Source organism: Hylobates moloch, unplaced genomic scaffold (assembly GCF_009828535.3).
Source record: "Hylobates moloch isolate HMO894 unplaced genomic scaffold, HMol_V3 SCAFFOLD_9, whole genome shotgun sequence".
Lineage (NCBI taxonomy): Eukaryota > Metazoa > Chordata > Mammalia > Primates > Hylobatidae > Hylobates > Hylobates moloch.
In genome coordinates this window covers 18,810,780-18,827,407 of record NW_026652284.1, presented here as the reverse complement: position 1 = coordinate 18,827,407, position 16,628 = coordinate 18,810,780, and the positions used below count along the sequence as shown (strand labels likewise).

At 51.9% G+C, this 16,628-nt stretch overlaps 1 protein-coding gene across 2 annotated transcripts in view; it reads right to left on the bottom strand.

Moving 5' to 3' along the window:
- VWA5B1 (von Willebrand factor A domain containing 5B1) overlaps nucleotides 1-16,628 on the bottom strand; it is a 65,367-nt gene that overhangs the window by 38,807 nt on the left and 9,932 nt on the right. For both annotated transcript variants that reach the window (XM_032760997.2, XM_058444118.1), the window contains exons 2-7: nucleotides 10,063-10,227; nucleotides 7,822-7,974; nucleotides 6,220-6,490; nucleotides 3,147-3,286; nucleotides 2,101-2,232; nucleotides 1,323-1,447 (exon numbers count right to left, since the gene is read on the bottom strand). In XM_032760997.2, the coding sequence (XP_032616888.1) occupies nucleotides 1,323-1,447; nucleotides 2,101-2,232; nucleotides 3,147-3,286; nucleotides 6,220-6,490; nucleotides 7,822-7,974; nucleotides 10,063-10,201 (960 nt within the window). In that variant the 5' untranslated portion in view covers nucleotides 10,202-10,227. The remainder of the gene's footprint in view (nucleotides 1-1,322; nucleotides 1,448-2,100; nucleotides 2,233-3,146; nucleotides 3,287-6,219; nucleotides 6,491-7,821; nucleotides 7,975-10,062; nucleotides 10,228-16,628) is intronic.

Below are 16,628 nucleotides of genomic sequence, written 5' to 3'. Positions count from 1 at the left end.
CTCCAGAAACCTTATCTGCCTCTCAGAGGGACTGGGTGGGTGCCCTGGCTCAGGATTCTCTAATGTCTCCTGAAGCTGCCATTATCCAATTACAATAAACTCATCATTTCTTAGCAGCTGTGGGTTGATCGCTGTCATCCCTGGAGTTTGTGAGAAAACAGGCTATTTGCATAACCAACCCAAGGTGGCAAGTTAATTCTCATTTGCTTCTGCCATCCCCGAGCTAATTATTTAAGGCTTGGCAGGCAGGGCAGCCAGCCCCAGGCCTGGGAGGCCCATTGGGCCCCACTGGCCCACAGGCAGCAGTTCTCAGAGCTCAGTGGGACCTCTGGCACTGCCACCCCCTACTCTGAGAACCCCCGGCTCCAGCTTCTTCTCCCAACTGACTCATCTGGCTGAGGGGCACCTCTGGGGGCATGTGCTTCCAGAGGGGTCTCTGTCCCCTTCCCCACCTTGCCACTGCCCTGTGCCAGCTAGGCGGGCAGAGCATGGGTGGTGGTGTGAAATCCAGCTCAACTGCCCCCACAGAATCCATTCTCATCCCTTAGCCTCCTGGTCACCAAATCTAACTTCTGCGATCACAGTCTTTCCCTTCCTCCAGCTTCCTGGTGATCTTTGGGTGCTACATCTCAGTTTTCTCATCTAAAAAGGGGGCTAATGGAAAGAGATGAGCCATCATTCTGAAACCTATCTTGGCATTCAGGACCTGGCTCAGTGTGCAGGACCATGAGCGGGAGGCAGAGCACGCGGTGTGACTTGTGGCTGACGCTCAGCCTCCAATGTTCCCTTTCCCATTCCTGCCCCCTGGCCAGGCCTCCTTGTCCTGCAGCTTCATGGGGTGAGGGACAGCAAAAGGAGAGGATCTTTCTCACGCTTTCCCCACTCTGCCTTTGTCCTTTATGTCATAGCAAGCAAGGGCCTCAGAGGGAGGAAGAGCAAGAGGCTACTCAGCTGGTAGGTAAGGGAGGTCCAGGAGGTAAGGAGCTGAAGGGTCCTGGGCCCCCCTGGGGATGCAGAGGCCTGGAGGAGGCCAAGGCCATTTCTGCCACCGTATATAAATTTTCCTGGCTTAGGCACCTGCTAGGTCCTGGAGAAAGGTGATTTGGCAGGAGGCAGGAATAGAGCCGGGATGATGGGGCATCTGAAAGTGCCCTGCAGTGCCCCGGGGCCCACGGAAGGAAACGCTTCTTGCCTTGTGTCTGCCTCCAGCTTGCTAGATGACCTCAGGCAGGTTACCTCCCCACCTCACTGTTCAGTGGAGACCAGGCCTCAGTGCCACCCCAACTCTGCCACTATCCACTCCCCACCTCGGTTGTCCTCACCTTCCGCTCTGCACTGCTGTTCTTCTTCATCCCTTTAATGAAATCTGTTCTTCCCTTCAAGTGCTGGTCAAACTCTCCCAGCGTCATGTCCCCTTTCTCTATCAGGACATGGGGCATATGGGGCTCTGCAGACATGAGATTGACTTTCAGCACTTGGCCAGGTATCGTCGGAGAAGGATGCTGGGGGCTTTGGTTTAGGTGCAATATTCTCACAGGGGTGGGACTCCCCGTTGGAAGCGGGGTGGAAGCCCTGGCTGCCTGAAGCAGTGTAGGGCTTCGGAAGACTCCTTAGCTGGGAGGCAGGGGAGCCTAGTGGCCATGGGTGACTCACTGCCCCTCTCTGGGCCTCAGTTGAGCCATCTGTAAAACGGTAGTAAGATGGGGTTAAATGACTCTCTGATGTGTTTAGGTCCTGACATTCTGTGAATTCTTGAGCAGACAAGAACTTCTCCTTGAGGCTACAGAATTTCCAGGGTCTCACTGAGCTTTGGGTTTCAAAGATCCTCTGTTCAGTTGGCCTGGGAGTAAAGTGTCCCGACGGGTGGATGAGACCCTAGGCCTCTGGAGCTTGAATCAGGGCAGGAGACACTCGATTCCACCAGCTAGAGCCAACTTTCCCGGAAGACAAGTAGTGGGTCTCCTCTCCTTGGCACACCCCCCCCAACCCTTTCCCTGGCTAGCTAGCTGCTGGGCAGGGGGCCACGTGTTCTGTCCCCACAGGATCAGCACCTCCTCTCTCCCACAGGCAGCCCAGGGGCCCGTTTGTGGGGCACCATACCGCTGGGGTGGATAAGGATCTCCACAGGCCGGTCAAAGGTGTGCTTGTTGGCCAAGGTGATGATGATGCTCTTGGCTGAGCTGGCAGATGGGGCGGCGTCGGCACGAATCTCATGTGTGGGACTCTCTACCCCTGAGTGGCATAGAAAGGCAAGGGGGATATAGGCTCATGAGGTCAGGAGAGAGAGGAGTTCGCTGGGGCACACCAATATCCAGGCCAGAGATGAGTGACATACCAGCCCCATTAGGGGCTCCTGACCTGCAGTGTGACCATGGCCAGGCTGCCTCAATTTCCCCACCTGTAAAATGCAGGCTTAGATAGATGGTGTCTGATGGCTCTTCCTGCTCTGAACTCAGGTTCTAGTGGGGGTCGGAGCAGTTGCATTCTTATAGGGCACGCACAGCCCCCAGCATGCTGCCAAGCAGATGGCTCCCAGCGCTCCGTTGGAGGGCGCTTTTTTGATGGGTGCTCCATCAATGCACCTCACACTGGAACGCAGTGTTGCTCTAGGAGAGCACGCACTGACAAGAAACCATATCCTAGTGTCCTTTTAAGGCTCTGAGTGGTTGTCGGGAGAACCTTCAGAGCAATGGTTCTTAATCCTGATTACATGTTAGAACCTCCTGGGGAGCTTTTAAATGTTTCCATACCTGGAACACACCCCAGAATCTCTGGGGGTTGGGATCTAGGATGCAGGATGTTTGGGTGTCTCTGGGTGCTTCTGACATGCAGACAAAGTGAGAACCAGGAAGCAGCTTTACAGCTGTGGCCTCTAGGAGAGGACCAAGGGCCACAATTCCCCACGGACATTCTTCCCAGGAAGCCACTGGGGTGAAAGTTGGTTGCCTTGAAATCCATCCCGGGAAGGGACTTATCTTTGGGCTGCTTGTTGGGGCCATGGGAAATGGGGGTCCACAGGCTTTGTGTACTTTAGTTGGTCTGCCATCTGGGCCAGTTGGCTTCCCTTCCCACCCCCGTCCCATCCCTGGCAGCCTTTGGCTTTTGGCCTGAAGCCCTCCCATCCCGTCTGGACGCCTCCCTCTCACCTGCGAGCAGACATGGCCCACGGATCTCCAGCTGGAAGTTGAACTCATACTCCATGGGGTTGGACACGTCGGTGTTCAGGAGAGTTGCCAGGCACAACTTATTCCAGGCACTGTCTTTGCTGGAAAAGGGCCTGTCTTTGCTGGAAAAGGGCCAGGAGAAGGAAAGGAGACCAGACAGGGTGGAAGCAGGGGCCCAGCGCGAGAAGACAAGGAGAGGACGATGAGTTCCAGGCAGCCCAGCCCACCAAGGGGGCCCCCAGACCCATACTCTCCCACTCAACCTGACCCCAGGGAGAGCCTGGATTCTGATGTAAGGCACAGCCACCTCCAAGGAGCACCCACGCTGGGCCGGGCAGCAGGCACGGTGCTCCCGAGGGGTAGCTCACATCGTTCTCCCCGCAGCTCTGGGAGGAGATGTCAGGATCTCCACTTTCCGTGTGGGAATCTGAAGCTCACTGTGGTGAGGTGACTGGCCCAAGTTCCCACTATTTTTTTTTTTTTTTTTTTTTTGAGATGGAGTCTCGCTCAGTCACCCAGGCTGGAGTGCAGTGCTGCTATCTCGGCTCACTGCAAGCTCTGCCTCCTGGGTTCACGCCATTCTCCTGCCTCAGCCTCCTGAGTGGCTGGGACTACAGGCGCCCGCCACTATGCACGGCTCATTTTTTTTGTTGTTTTTAGTAGAGATGGAGTTTCCCCATGTTAGCCAGGATGGTCTCGATCTCCTGATCTCGTGATCTGCCCATCTCAGCCTCCATTCCCACGATTAAGATTTGGCAGAGTCTTGGCCCAGATCTCCTAGCCTAGGTCTGTCTGGCTCCATGGAGAAAGAGATTGTACTGCGTCACACCATGTCCGGAATCTATTCTCTGTCTCTGTGAGCTGCAAGCCCTGTGAGTCATTTCTCCTCTAAGTGTTTGTTTTCCTGTCCTTTAAATGGGGACAATACTTTGCAGTTGCTTTGAGGACTCCAGGAGCAACTGCTTAGCCAAGTGTCTGTCACCTGCTGAATGCTCATGTTTCGGGACCCTCTTTCTTTGCAATCTACACCCCATCTCCCATCCTGCTCTGTCTCCACAGGCACACCCCCTAAGGTCTTTAATCTATGTCCTTCCTTAGGCGCACATCCTTGTAAAATACGTGGCAGCATTTGGGTGTGATTGTGCTTTAAGCTGACAAGATTGCCGTATATTATGAGTCTCCTTCAATCTCTTACTTTTTTTGGCACAATGTTTTGTCTTGAAACTCTACCCAGGTGGCTGCAAACCCAAGTCCTTGCTGCTAACTTGATGTCACTTGGGGGCATCCATTACATTGTACTTGTTGTTCCCAGCTCAGCCTCCCTACATCCACAAATAGCGCCACCATGAATATCCCTGTCTGTGTTCCCTTTGGACTTGTGAAAGAATTTCTCCATGATCCCTGGGTGAAAGGCCACACCAAGGATTGCCAGATTGCTTTCCAGGGTGGATGTCCCCATTCCCAATTCCATTAGCAGTGAACAAGCATCCCCCTCTCCTCACTAACACTTGGCATCATCTGGTTTTTGAATTTTGTCTTGTGTCACTCTCTCTGAGCTCCTCTGAGATTCACAGGGGTTTGAGGCAGTCTTTTCCAAGAGTGTCACTCTTAACTCTGCCTGCTGGAATGTGCAGGAATAAGCGTATTAGGACTCACTCAGTGGCATCAGGGCCACCTGAGCCTCTTGTTCCCTGATCCACTGAGGTCCCGATGTCATAGCTAGGCCCTGCCTTTCAAATGCACAAGGCTCATCATCACTGGCAACACTTCCAAAGACAACACACAGGCTGGCTCTCTTTGGTCTGAGACTGGCTTATGCCACCAGCTTCTCTGTTGTGCCAAGTGTCGTCCTTCAAGGCCCTGCATGATCCCCCTCGTCACCACCCATCTGACCTCTCTCCTTTCCTCTCTCACTCTGTGATAGCCACACTAGCCTTTCTGCTGCTGCCGTGACACATGGCACCTGCTGCTGCCTCAGGGCCTTTGCACTTGTGACTCCCTGCACAAAATATTCCCTCTAGACTATGTCCATGGCTTGCCCCCTTCATCCAGGTCAGGCCACAAATTATGCCTAGTTCTTGTCCATTGGAGCCAAAATAGCACTCGTCCCACTCTGTCCCCTTCCATCCCCCACAGCACTTATTTTCATAGAAAATGATCTCAGTTGTAAGTGCCTTAGACTGTGACCCACCTCCTTTTCCCTCCTATACCACCAGGGGAGGACAGAGAAACTGTCCAAGTACTGGGCTTGTCATGTTCCCCTCCCCATCCTATGGAAACCTTCTTAATGGCTCCTTGTTGGTTTTGGGAGAAACACAGTCTTAGCCAGGGCCGAAGGGCGTCCAATGCCTCTGCAGCCTCATCGCGTGCCACCTGTGCTTCTGTTCCTCTCCAGGGCCCTGTCCTTGCTACCCCAGGGCTTTTGTCCCTGCTGCTGTCGCCCACAGGAACGCTCCTCTCTGTGACTACATCCTCCGCATCGTTCAGTTCTCAGCTGAAACACCACTCCTTGGAGGAGCCTGGCCCGGCCCCTGGCCCCCCAGGTTGGGTCCCTCTTTTGTACTCTTAGCCCAATGAACTTCTTCTTCCTTGTACTTTTCAGTCAATAACACATTCCAGTACATAATTAGTCACATAACTAGTTGTGTTATTCGTTAGATAATGGTCTTCTACCAAGTTCCAAAATGTCAGGAAACATGTTGGCTTTTCTCCTTCTCTATCCCTAACAACCAACCCAGTGTCCGGCACATCTTAGGTGCTCAGAAAGTACCTCTTGAGTAAAGTTACGAAATTTGGACAGCTTGGAAATGCTGATTCCAAGCTGTCCAAATTTCATAACTTCTGGCCAGTACCGTTACAGGGGCATTTCAGGGATACGTTTAAGTGCTCTAAAAGTGAGCAGGGGAGAAGCAAATGGCTCAGAGGGTGGCAAACGTACAGCAGAGCCTCCCCATCTCCTCCCTGTCTCCCCCCACCCCATCCCCTACTAATGTCATCCGACGCACTCTCTGCTGCCCACCTGGGACTCTGATTGGTCTGGGCATGGCTTCCTTACCCCTGGGCCTGTTGGTTGGAGGTGCCAGTGCTCTTGGTGCAGAACTGGGGCACAGTTGGGGCACAGACAGCAGGCAGAAGGACCCTCACAGCCCCGCTGGGCAGTGTCGGGAGCTCCGAGGAGGTGCTGATGAAGATGGCGACATTCTCCATGGGGGCAATGGTCCCCAGGTTGGCCACGAACAGGATCCGCTCCAAATCCTCATCCAAGGTCACCTTTCCCGGTGTGCAGGAATGAGGGGCGATGGAAACCCCCTCTTGCAGAATGTTCCCTAAGTGCCAGGCTGGCGTCAGGGGCTGTACATAGATTATCTCTGATCCCCTCTAAGATTGCTCTTGTGGTAAGTGTGAGTGGCCCCATTTTGCTGATGGGAAAATCAAGGCTCAGCTTGAGGGTGTGACTTGTGAATAAGCAACCCATTGAACCAGGATCTGAACCCCCATGCGTCTGACTCTAGGCCTGTGAACTTTCCACTCTACCTTGCTGGGAGTGGAAAACTTGGACTCACAAAACGCCCAACAGAGGGTCACATCTTCATCCTCCAAACTCTACTTCCCACCCCAAGAACCAAATCAAAGCATCCTCCACCTTGGGGATCCATACTTTTCCTCATGCTTTTCCTTTTATCAAAACACCCATTCCTTCATCCCTAGTTAGCCAGTCTACCCACCCGTCCAACCCCTCCATGAACACCTCCCTGGTCCCTGATCTGGGCTGGTCTTCTCCTCTAACATCATCACAACCTCTCTTGACACAGCCACTTTCCACCCCCTGCTCCCATCATGGTTACTCCTAGACAGATCCTAACTAGCCTTTCAGACTGTGATAAATCATAACAACTCAGGGACAACTTTGCACCTTACTCAGGATGAGTGCTCATTGAACATTTTAATAACCACGTGAACAAACTTCACCTTGATAGTAGACCCAATAATAAGAATCTCTTACATTCTATTATACCTGGTCTATGCTGTAGCCCTGGCTCTTCCACTAACATGCTGTGTGACGTGCTGCCTAAAAGGCACTAACAGCTGTCTTTTACTGACCTTGAGCCAGTTGCTCTCCCTCTCTGAGCCTCAGTTTCTTCAGTAGCAGGCATTAGTAGTCACGTTTTGAGTATTTACTGTGATGTGAGTCCTCTGCATGCATTATCCTGGTTGAGCATCGGGTGAGGACAGCTATTTATTCCATTTTACAGAGGGGGTAAATTTTTTCTCTAAGCTCTCACCATTTGTGAGCAACAGGAAAGGGAGTCAAATCCTGGTGTGACTTGTCCCACAGCCTCTGAACTTAAAAGATATGTTATTCTGTTCTCTAGAGAGACCTTTAAAATCCTTTTGTTGCCTCCCTTCCTTTGATCCTCACACTTTTGAGGTGACAACAGAAAGTCAATTACCTCTGTCTTACAGACAGTGAAGCTGCGGTTCAGAGAAGTTAATTATTGGCCCAAGGTGGCACAGGATTCCGTCCAGGATTCCTGACTAGTTCAGTGCTCTTTCTCCCTCATATCCCACTGCTATCCTTGCAGTTGGCCTGAGGCTCCAGCCCAGGCAGCCTCTGGCTGACCAAACCCCAGTCCCGCTGCAGCCTTTCTGGTCTTACCTGTGACTGTTGGGGATCGAACATGGGAGTAATCGAAGTGGCCGCTCTCCAGCTTGGCTTTGTCCTTGATCTGTACTGTCACGACACGGTCGGCAATGACTGCTTCAAAGCCGATCACCGTGGTGCACTCATCCAGGGGGTACACGAAGAGGCCTGTAGGAACAGGGCCCGGCATTGTGGGGTGCCCCAGGCCCACCCTGCACACCCCTTGCCTGGAAGGAAGCTGAACCCTTGGCCTGCTAGTTGGGCGGTGCCCACTGTCACTTAGTGGATGCCGAGAGGCCTCGGCAGAGAGCCAGACTGGGACCTCCCAGGTGGGTAAGTGCAGCGGCAGGGCCAGCTCTTATTTTGCAGGTGTGTGAGCCTGGTGTGGCCAGAACTTCGGATTTTCCAAGAGAGTGAAAACGTGGGTTTTTGTAGGACTTGTGTGGGCCTCATAAAGCACATCTATGTGGTCAGTTTTGTCCATGGGCCACAAGTTTGCCACCTGTGGCATGGAAGATTGGGGCTTTAGAGGAAGACTAGGGTTCCAATCCAGGCCCCGTCATGTTTCCTAGCCAGGTGACCTTGGATAAGACACTTAGCTTCTCCAGGCCTCCCAGTACCACCTGTAAGATGGGGATAATGAAGCCTAACTCTCAGGGTTGTAGTGAGAATTGAAAAAATAGGCATCATTTATTAAACCACGTGCCACACATTATTATATCTTAGTGCTTCTCAAACTTGAGAAGCTCACGAATGACCTCGGGTTTTGTTAAAATGCAGATTCAGATTCAGTAGCTCTGGGGTGGGGCCAGACATCCTGCAATTCTAAGCAGCTTCTGAGTAATGCTGGCAGCTGGGGATCACATTTACAGTGTTAAGGTCTTATTTTATCTACCCTTTTAATATCGGAACAGCACAATGCTGGGTCCAGGGTGAGCCCCTCACAAACCCCGACCTCCGCTCCCTCTGGGCCTCAGTTTCCTCATCTGTAAAATGGAGGGCACTTGTTCCTTCTGCACGTGGAAAGCCAAAGGGCTGTTGGAAGTTATTTGGTTATTTAGCCCCGTGAGTCCGCAGGTGGATCCTAACTTAAGTCGCCCTCTCTAGGTTTCCTTGAACACAGAAACAGGGCCATTTGCCCTGCCCAGGAGATTTCTAAGGGGAAGAAAGTTTCCCTGCAGCTCCCTTTGGGTAGTGTTGGTCCTCAGGGCAGCCCTGCAGGGGTTTCGGAACCTCAGGTGGGGCTGAGGTTTGGTCACCAAAAGTTGGTGACCAAAGACATGAAGTTTGGTGGTTACGAGGCCCCATCACTGCGGATAGGAAGGGAATCCTGGCTGGTGCCCTCCTAGCCTTCCCACAATTCCCATCTTGAAGTGGAAGGAGAGGAGTTTGATTTACAAATGACTCTGGCAGGCCAGTGTGACTCCACACCCCTGACCGTGGTTCATATTCACAGATGGTTTCTCAGTCCACAAAGTCCTGCCTTCTGTATTACCTCATCTGCTCCGCCACAACCCAGGGCATCTGGACAGCAGAGTGGAGCATCGTGATTTTGAGGGGGGCGGCAGCTTCCCCAGGGTCATAGGAGCAAGAACCATGGCTAGGAGTGGAGGCTCCTGGCTTTGACTGAGTCTTGATGCCTCTCCTCTTGTGAGGCTCCCTGGAGAAAGTGTGGGACTGACCTGTGGACAGTGTGCCTTGCGGACTGTAAAAGTGTGGGGACCGTTTGGCGCTGTGGCTCATGCTTGTAATCCCAGGCCTTTGGGAGGCCGAGGTGGGTGGATTGCTTGAGCTCAGGAGTTCGAGACCAGACTGGGCAACATGGCAAAACCCCGTCTCTACAAAAAGTGCAGAAATTAGTTGGGTGTGGTGGCACATGCCTGTAGTCCCAGCTACTTGGGAGGCTGAAGTGGGAGGATCTCTTGGGCCTGGGAGGTGGGGGCTGCAGTGAACCGTGATCACACCACTGCATTCAAGTCTGGGCAACAGAATGAGACCCTGTCTCAAAGAAAAAGAAAAGTGCGGGGACATTTGGCTGGGGCTGAATCCAAACCTCCTCAGCTCAAATCCTGACCCTCCTTGCTATTAGCTTTGAGGCCTGCAAAGCAGAAATAGTCTCACCATTTTACAGATGAGGAAACAGACTTGGAGGGGTGGCATGACTTGCCTAAGGGTCAGTCAGCGAGTAAATGTCAAGACAGGGATTCAATGTGGAGGAGGGGGTGGTCCCGGGGAGGCCCCAGCAGGTGTCCTTACCCTGGAAGGGCTGGGCTTCCAGGTTGCCATAGGTGAGGGAGGCAGTTAGGCCCAGGGCATAACCACTGACACAGGAGGTGACATCAGATGCGGTGAGGGGCAGGGCTGCCCCCGTGATCCAATTCAGCAAGCCAGGCATCCCGCTGGCTACTCAGCCTTCAGAACCTGCGAGACACAGGAAGGGCAGGAAGTGGGAAGAGGCTCCCCCAGGTCCCCTCAACCTAGTTTTCCCATTTCAGACACCCCCAAGCAGTCAGAACATCATTGTTTTCATTTTCCCCAAGAACTTCCCAGTTCCTGGGAAGGAAGTGACCGCAGGATAACTACCAATCTCCCCTGAGAAGAGGAGAAGTGGCCATTCTCTTCCTTTCATTTTACAGGTAGAGAAACTGAGGCTTGAAAGCATGTGACCTGTTGGGATTCACTCAAAGCGTTGGCGCATAGTCAGGCCTAGAGCCCAGGAAGCCTCAGGTTCAGCCTGGAATTCTCCCCAACAGACCATGTAGGGAGGGGAGTCGAGGGGCTCAGGCTCTGACCCCATCCTCTGTGTGTCCAGTAATCCCTAAGCCTCAGATGCTGCCTCTGCAGAATGAGGCCATTGGAATAGCTCACCACGTCCCTCCTTCTCTGACTTCAGTGAGGCTGCCCACTGCAGTGAACACTTGGTAGGTGAAGGCCAACCCCAGTAGTCATCAAAGTAAGGGGAGCTACATTCTTCCAGGTGTAGAGGCTAAAACCTGGGAGTCATTCCTGCACCTCCGTCTCACCACCCCCCACCCCCCACCCGCAACACACACACACAGCCAATCCATCGCCAAGACCCGTTCTCTGGAAAAGCCCTTGTATCCATCCACATCCTCCCTTCATGGCCACCAGCACCCTGTCCCAGGCCACCACCACCTCCACCTGGACTGCAGCTCCTGATCTGCCTTTTGAATCTACTCTTGCCCAAGAATCCATCTTCCACCCACTGGCCAGAACAAACATTCTGGACACATAAACTGGACGGGTCTCTGCTACCCTCTTCTACCCACCAATGGGCTCCCTTGCTCCTTGGACAGAGAACCAAAACTTAAGGTGGCCTGGGGCTCTATGGGGTTGGGCCCCTGCTGGCCTCTCCAGCCCAGCATCACCGTGGTCCCCAAACACACCCTGTGGGTCTCAGCAGTTTCCACTCCGGACACGTGTCCTGTTCCTTCCATCCCTGTGCTTGCTGCTCCACCTGGAAGGCCCACCCCATGCCCATTTTTAAACTAGTAACCCCCTACTCATCCTTCATGGTCAACTTGGGTCCCCCCTGCAGGGAGGCCAGACCAGTGTGCCCAGCATCCTCTGTCATCCCCCCACAGAGCTGAGTTTTTCTCCCCAAGAGTATCTCTATCCATTTGTTTTGCTGCGTTCTGTTTCTGAGCGATGTCTGTTACTCTCTGTTTCCCATTTGAGCATAGGCGCTACCTGCATACGTGGGCATGGGCCACATCGACTTTGGCTTCACCTTGATTGGACTTTGGCTTCACAACCCCCTTTGTGTTGATTGAATGAATAAGAGAATGCATGGCTTTCATCCTTGCAGCATGAAGGCCTCCATAGCACTTCTCAGGACCATGTCTCAATGATCTAGGGCCTCCTAAGACCCCTGCCCAAGTAATCACAAGCCTTGAAGAAGTGGGGTGGGAATGGGAAGCAAAGTCAAATGAAGGGTGTGGGATAGAAGTTTGAGGTCAGATTCCCTCTGTTTTTCCTGTCTGCGGGGTAGGTGCCAGGCAAAGCTTCCCTGGGCTGGTAGCCTGCTGCCCTTTATTTGCAAGGCTGTTCAATGAGTGCTGAGTACCCTGCTCTTTCTCAAAGAAGGGACTGTTTCCCCCTGAGTCCTCTCCATGTCCCCAGCTGAGATCCTCAGGTGCTCCCCCACAGCCCGGCGCCCCGCCAGGCCAGCAGTGGCTTTTTAATTATGTTCTCCCTCTGGGCTCAGGCCCAGACAGCTCTGGGCTTATCTCCTGTTGGGCTGACTGACAGCAGCAGGCAGATAAAGAGCCGGGAGGGAGCTGCTGTCTCCCCAAGTGGCCTTCTCTCAGGGGATCTCTCTCCTGGTGGCCAGAGCAAAACCTGGCAACTTCAAGGGGGTGAGAGGCAGGGGTGACAGTGCAGGACAAGATGGCGGCCTTCATTTCCTGACAGAGCCACGTATCCACCTCCTAATGTTTGCTCTCCCCACCCGCCCTCCCCGCATCCTGGTTTGCTCCTGTCTGGAATGCTGATTGGGGAACGAAGCCTTAGGGAGCCAGCATCCAGACATGCAGCTATCCCAGACCTCAGCTCCAGTCCACATTGCAGTGAGATTCTGCCGAAGGCATCTTATCCAACCCAGTCTACCCACACTGTCCATGGCCCAGGGAGCGGTGCTTAGATGAGGGACATCTGATAACAGATGGCAGACTCCCTCAGCATTGACCCTTTAGGAATGCCATGCAGCCATAAAAAAAGAACAAAACCATGTCCTTTGCAGCAACATGGATGCAGCTGGAGGCCATTAGCCTAAGCAAATAATGCAGGAACAGAAAACCAAAAACCCCATGTTCTCACTTCTAAGTGGGAGCTTAACATTGTTTACTCATGGACATAAAGATGGCAATAATAGACACTCGGGACTACTGGTCGGGGAGGGAAGGAGTGGGGAAAGGGTTGAAAAACTAACTGTTGGGTACTGTGCTAACTACCTGGGTGACGGGATCAGTCATACCACAAAACTCACCATCATGCAATATATCCATGTAACAAAACTGTATATGTACCCCCTAAATCTAAAATAAAAGTTGGAATTATTTTAAAAAAATATGCATACACACACACACACACACACACACACACACACACGCACGCAAATAAAAACCCAAAATCTATATTACAAAAAAAAAAAAAGAATGTCAGAACCCCTTGGAAAGAATAAACTTTAAATCCTGTGGGGGCCTGGTTAATGCAAATTTTTTATCAGTTCATCCAGCATTGACAAGCACCTACTGTATTCCAGGCCCTGAATTAGCCACTGGCTATACAAAGATGAGACACAGCCCAAATGGCGAGAAGTTTATAATCTAGCAGCAGAGGAAATGTGGGAGTGAGGAAAGGTCATAGCAATGACAGCTGGAATTTATTAAACATTGAAAATGTGCCAGGCACATACATTATCTCATTTAATCCTCATAAAACCTTCTAAGGTATTATTCTTCTGCAGATGAGGACAGTGAGGCCTCAAGGGAGTGTGCTGGCTTTGGATGTGGGTTTGGGGTGCCTCAAGGGCACACAGGTAAATGGATATTCGTGTAGGACTTTCTCCTTGGAGGGGCCCGGGGCCATCCCCATAAGAGATGGGGACCATGAGGACCAGAGTAGATTATACTGAGTGTCTTCCCTTCCAGCTCTGTCCCAACCTGGGCCTCAGGTGGGTGCAGGCCACAGGGAACACCCAGGGACAGGGACGAGGCCATGGCATTTCTGGGTCAGAGTGTGGGAAGCCAGGGCTTAGTCTTAGGAATGGTATCTGGTGTGAGTGGGGCTTGTCAAGTGTGTGAGGGTCAACACTATGTTTACCTTCCCCACCTCCTTCCTCAGTGTTCCACACAACATGTCTTTGCCCAGTTCCTTGACTTTTGGGATGCTACATCTGGAAAAGAGCTGGTGAGGTGAGAGAAACCAGAAAGGGATTGAGTGGAGCTGGCAGAAGGGGCCAGGGGAGAAGAGGGAGGGAGGGCCTTAAAGAACAAGGAAGGGAGGACTGGAGGGGGCAAGAAAAAAGGATTTTTAAGAGGGGATGCCCGAAGTTATAAATTGGATCCCCTCTCATATTCTCTAAGAGGCACACAGAAAGATTGGAATGATTTGAGGCTCTGGACTGTGTTTTCCTGATGAAACGTTGGGTCAAACCTGGATGCTAAGAGTTCTATATGGCTTAGAGGAGGTTCCTGGTGTGCCTGTTAAATACCAATACTTTTGTGGTGGCCTAGAGATGATAAATCCCAAATAGTTGCTGTCCTTCTGGGCAGGACATTATTCATATTTATGCCTGGCACATAATAGGTGCTCAATAAATATTTCTAAAGTGAAATGAATGAATGAGTGCCAGCAGCCTCCCAAGGACACTGAAGGACACCAGGTGCTGGGGATGCAATGGGAACAGGCAGGCATGAGTAGAGATACTAATGGAAGAGACAGCCAGTAAATAAAGGTAGAAGTTCATGATCTGGCCTCTTCTTGTCATCCCCACTGCAGCAGCCACATTGTCCCTTACAGTCTATTCCCAGTGGAGCAGTCAGAGTCGTCCTTTGAAGATAAGGATCTAGTTGTGTGACTCCATGGCTCAAACTCCCTGATGGCCCCTACATCCCTCAAGCCCCCATTGATCTGAGCCCCTGCTGGTTTCCCTTCTGACCACCCCCTTAATTGATTCACTCCAGCCTCTAGACATGCACGTGCTCGTGGCTCAATCCCTCACCCCTTCACATCTGCTCAGGTGGCACCTTCTCAGGAAGGGCCCTGAAAACCTGCTTTAAAATTGCACCCCTCTCCTCCTTTCCTTCAGATCCCTCATCCTGCTCTGTTTGGATTTTTTTCCGTAGCATGTCTCTCCAATGTCTTATGTAGAAAACATTTATTGCATTTATCGCTTTTCATCTGCTTCCTTCCACAAGGGCGGAGATTGGGGCCTGTTTTTCTCATTGATACATCCTAAGTACCTTGAACTGTGCTTGCCCTCACAGAAAGGGGTGAAACATATTTGTTGAATGAATGCATGGATCCATATGTCATCACAATGCCAGGCTGGTCGTTTCTGGGTTTTGCATGGGTTCTGCTGAGGGAGAGATATCCTCTGGCCATGAGGTCAGGGGCGGCTCCACAGAGAAGCTACGGAGGTTCAATCTGTCGGGTTCCCATTCCAGTTTTTATGTACCATGGCCCAAACCCACCCTCCCTGGCCACCATAGGTGCCATCCATCTTGTAACAGGCCGTCAACCCACGGGGGAAGCTCTGTAATTCTGTGCCCCTGAGTCAGCTCCTGGCCACTGCCCACCTCTCCAAACCTCCCCCTGTGTCCTCTACAGCTGCCCCTGCATGGCCAGCAAACTCCCCCAGATCCTGTGCCTCTCCTGAGACTCTCTGTGTCCTTGGTTCCAGTTGCTGCTCCAAGGCTGTCACTCTTCTGTCCTCCTGTCAAAACCCTTCTCCTTGGGGGGCTGATGCCTTTTGGTTATCCCATCCTTGTGGCTTGCCTTCTCTAAGGTCTCAATCATACTCCTTTAGTCAACACTTGGTGCTTGGCTCATGACTTCCTCTGTTCCCCAAGCCCTGCCATCATCTCACGTGACTTGAGCATCCTTGGGAACAGTGCATCAACACCTTGGGCATTTGCCCCTCGATCCCGCATGTCAGCAACCTTTGCTTTCTTCCCAGCTCAGCCTGCATTTCCACTCCCATGCCTTGAACTTCACATACCATCTGTGATGGTTCCATCTTCAAGACCACTCACTCATTCCTAAAATTGCAACCTTCCAACACTTTCCAGCTTCCTTTCTTTGTTTTTTTCCTTAGCACTCATCACCATCTGACATAATGTATATCTTGCTTATTTATCTTGTTTAATGTGTCTCCTAACCCTCCAAGGTGTAATCCTCGTGAGGGCCAGGATTTTGTTTTAGTTTATTTACTGCTGTATCCACTGCCCGTAGAGTAGTGCCAGGCACATAATAGATGCTCAATAAGTATTTGCTGAATGGATGAAATACCACTCTGAGTGCTTTACATATATGATTTTCAGCATCTCTCGGAGGTAGCTACTCTTAGTATCCCTATTTGATAAATGAAAATACCAAGGCTCTAAGAGGTGAGACAACTTGCCCATGGCCACACAGCGAGTAAACAATGAGGCTAAGAGTAAACCAAAGCAGAAGGACCATGTGCTTAAACATGAGGGTACACTATCTCCTGCGTTGAGCTTCCCCCAAGCCTTGTCACCTCTGCCTGAGCGAGTCTTGCAATCCTCTCTTCTCTCTTCCTCTTGCTGCTGCTTCACTGATCTCCCCTAGACTGTATCATCTCCTACCTGTTCCTTCAACCTCCAGGCTGTTTCCCTTCTGGTCCCCTCTGTCACCACACACACACGCACGCACACACACACACGCACCCCTCCATTCTTCCTGAGCGTAATGACTTCCCATTGATTTTGTCCAAAAGAGTAAGTCAAACATCTAGTGTGGCATTCAAAGCTGTCCCCATTGGGTCCCCATCTCTCTCCAGTGCCACCACCCTCCACGTTCTACATGCTCGCCTTCCTCCAAACACACTGACTCTCTCACCATGCCCTGAACACGTCAGGTTCTTTGCCACCCTTTGCCTCCTCTGCCTTCAAAGTCTTGTTCATCTTTCAAGGCTTAGATCCACCTCCTCCAGGAAGCCTTCTCCTTCTCTGACACTCCAGTCCATCAGACGCGCTCTCCTTGGGGCTTCCATAGCCTTTGGGCCCTTGTCTATCACACCCCACATCCTGTGGCACTGTAACCACTCATCTGCAATG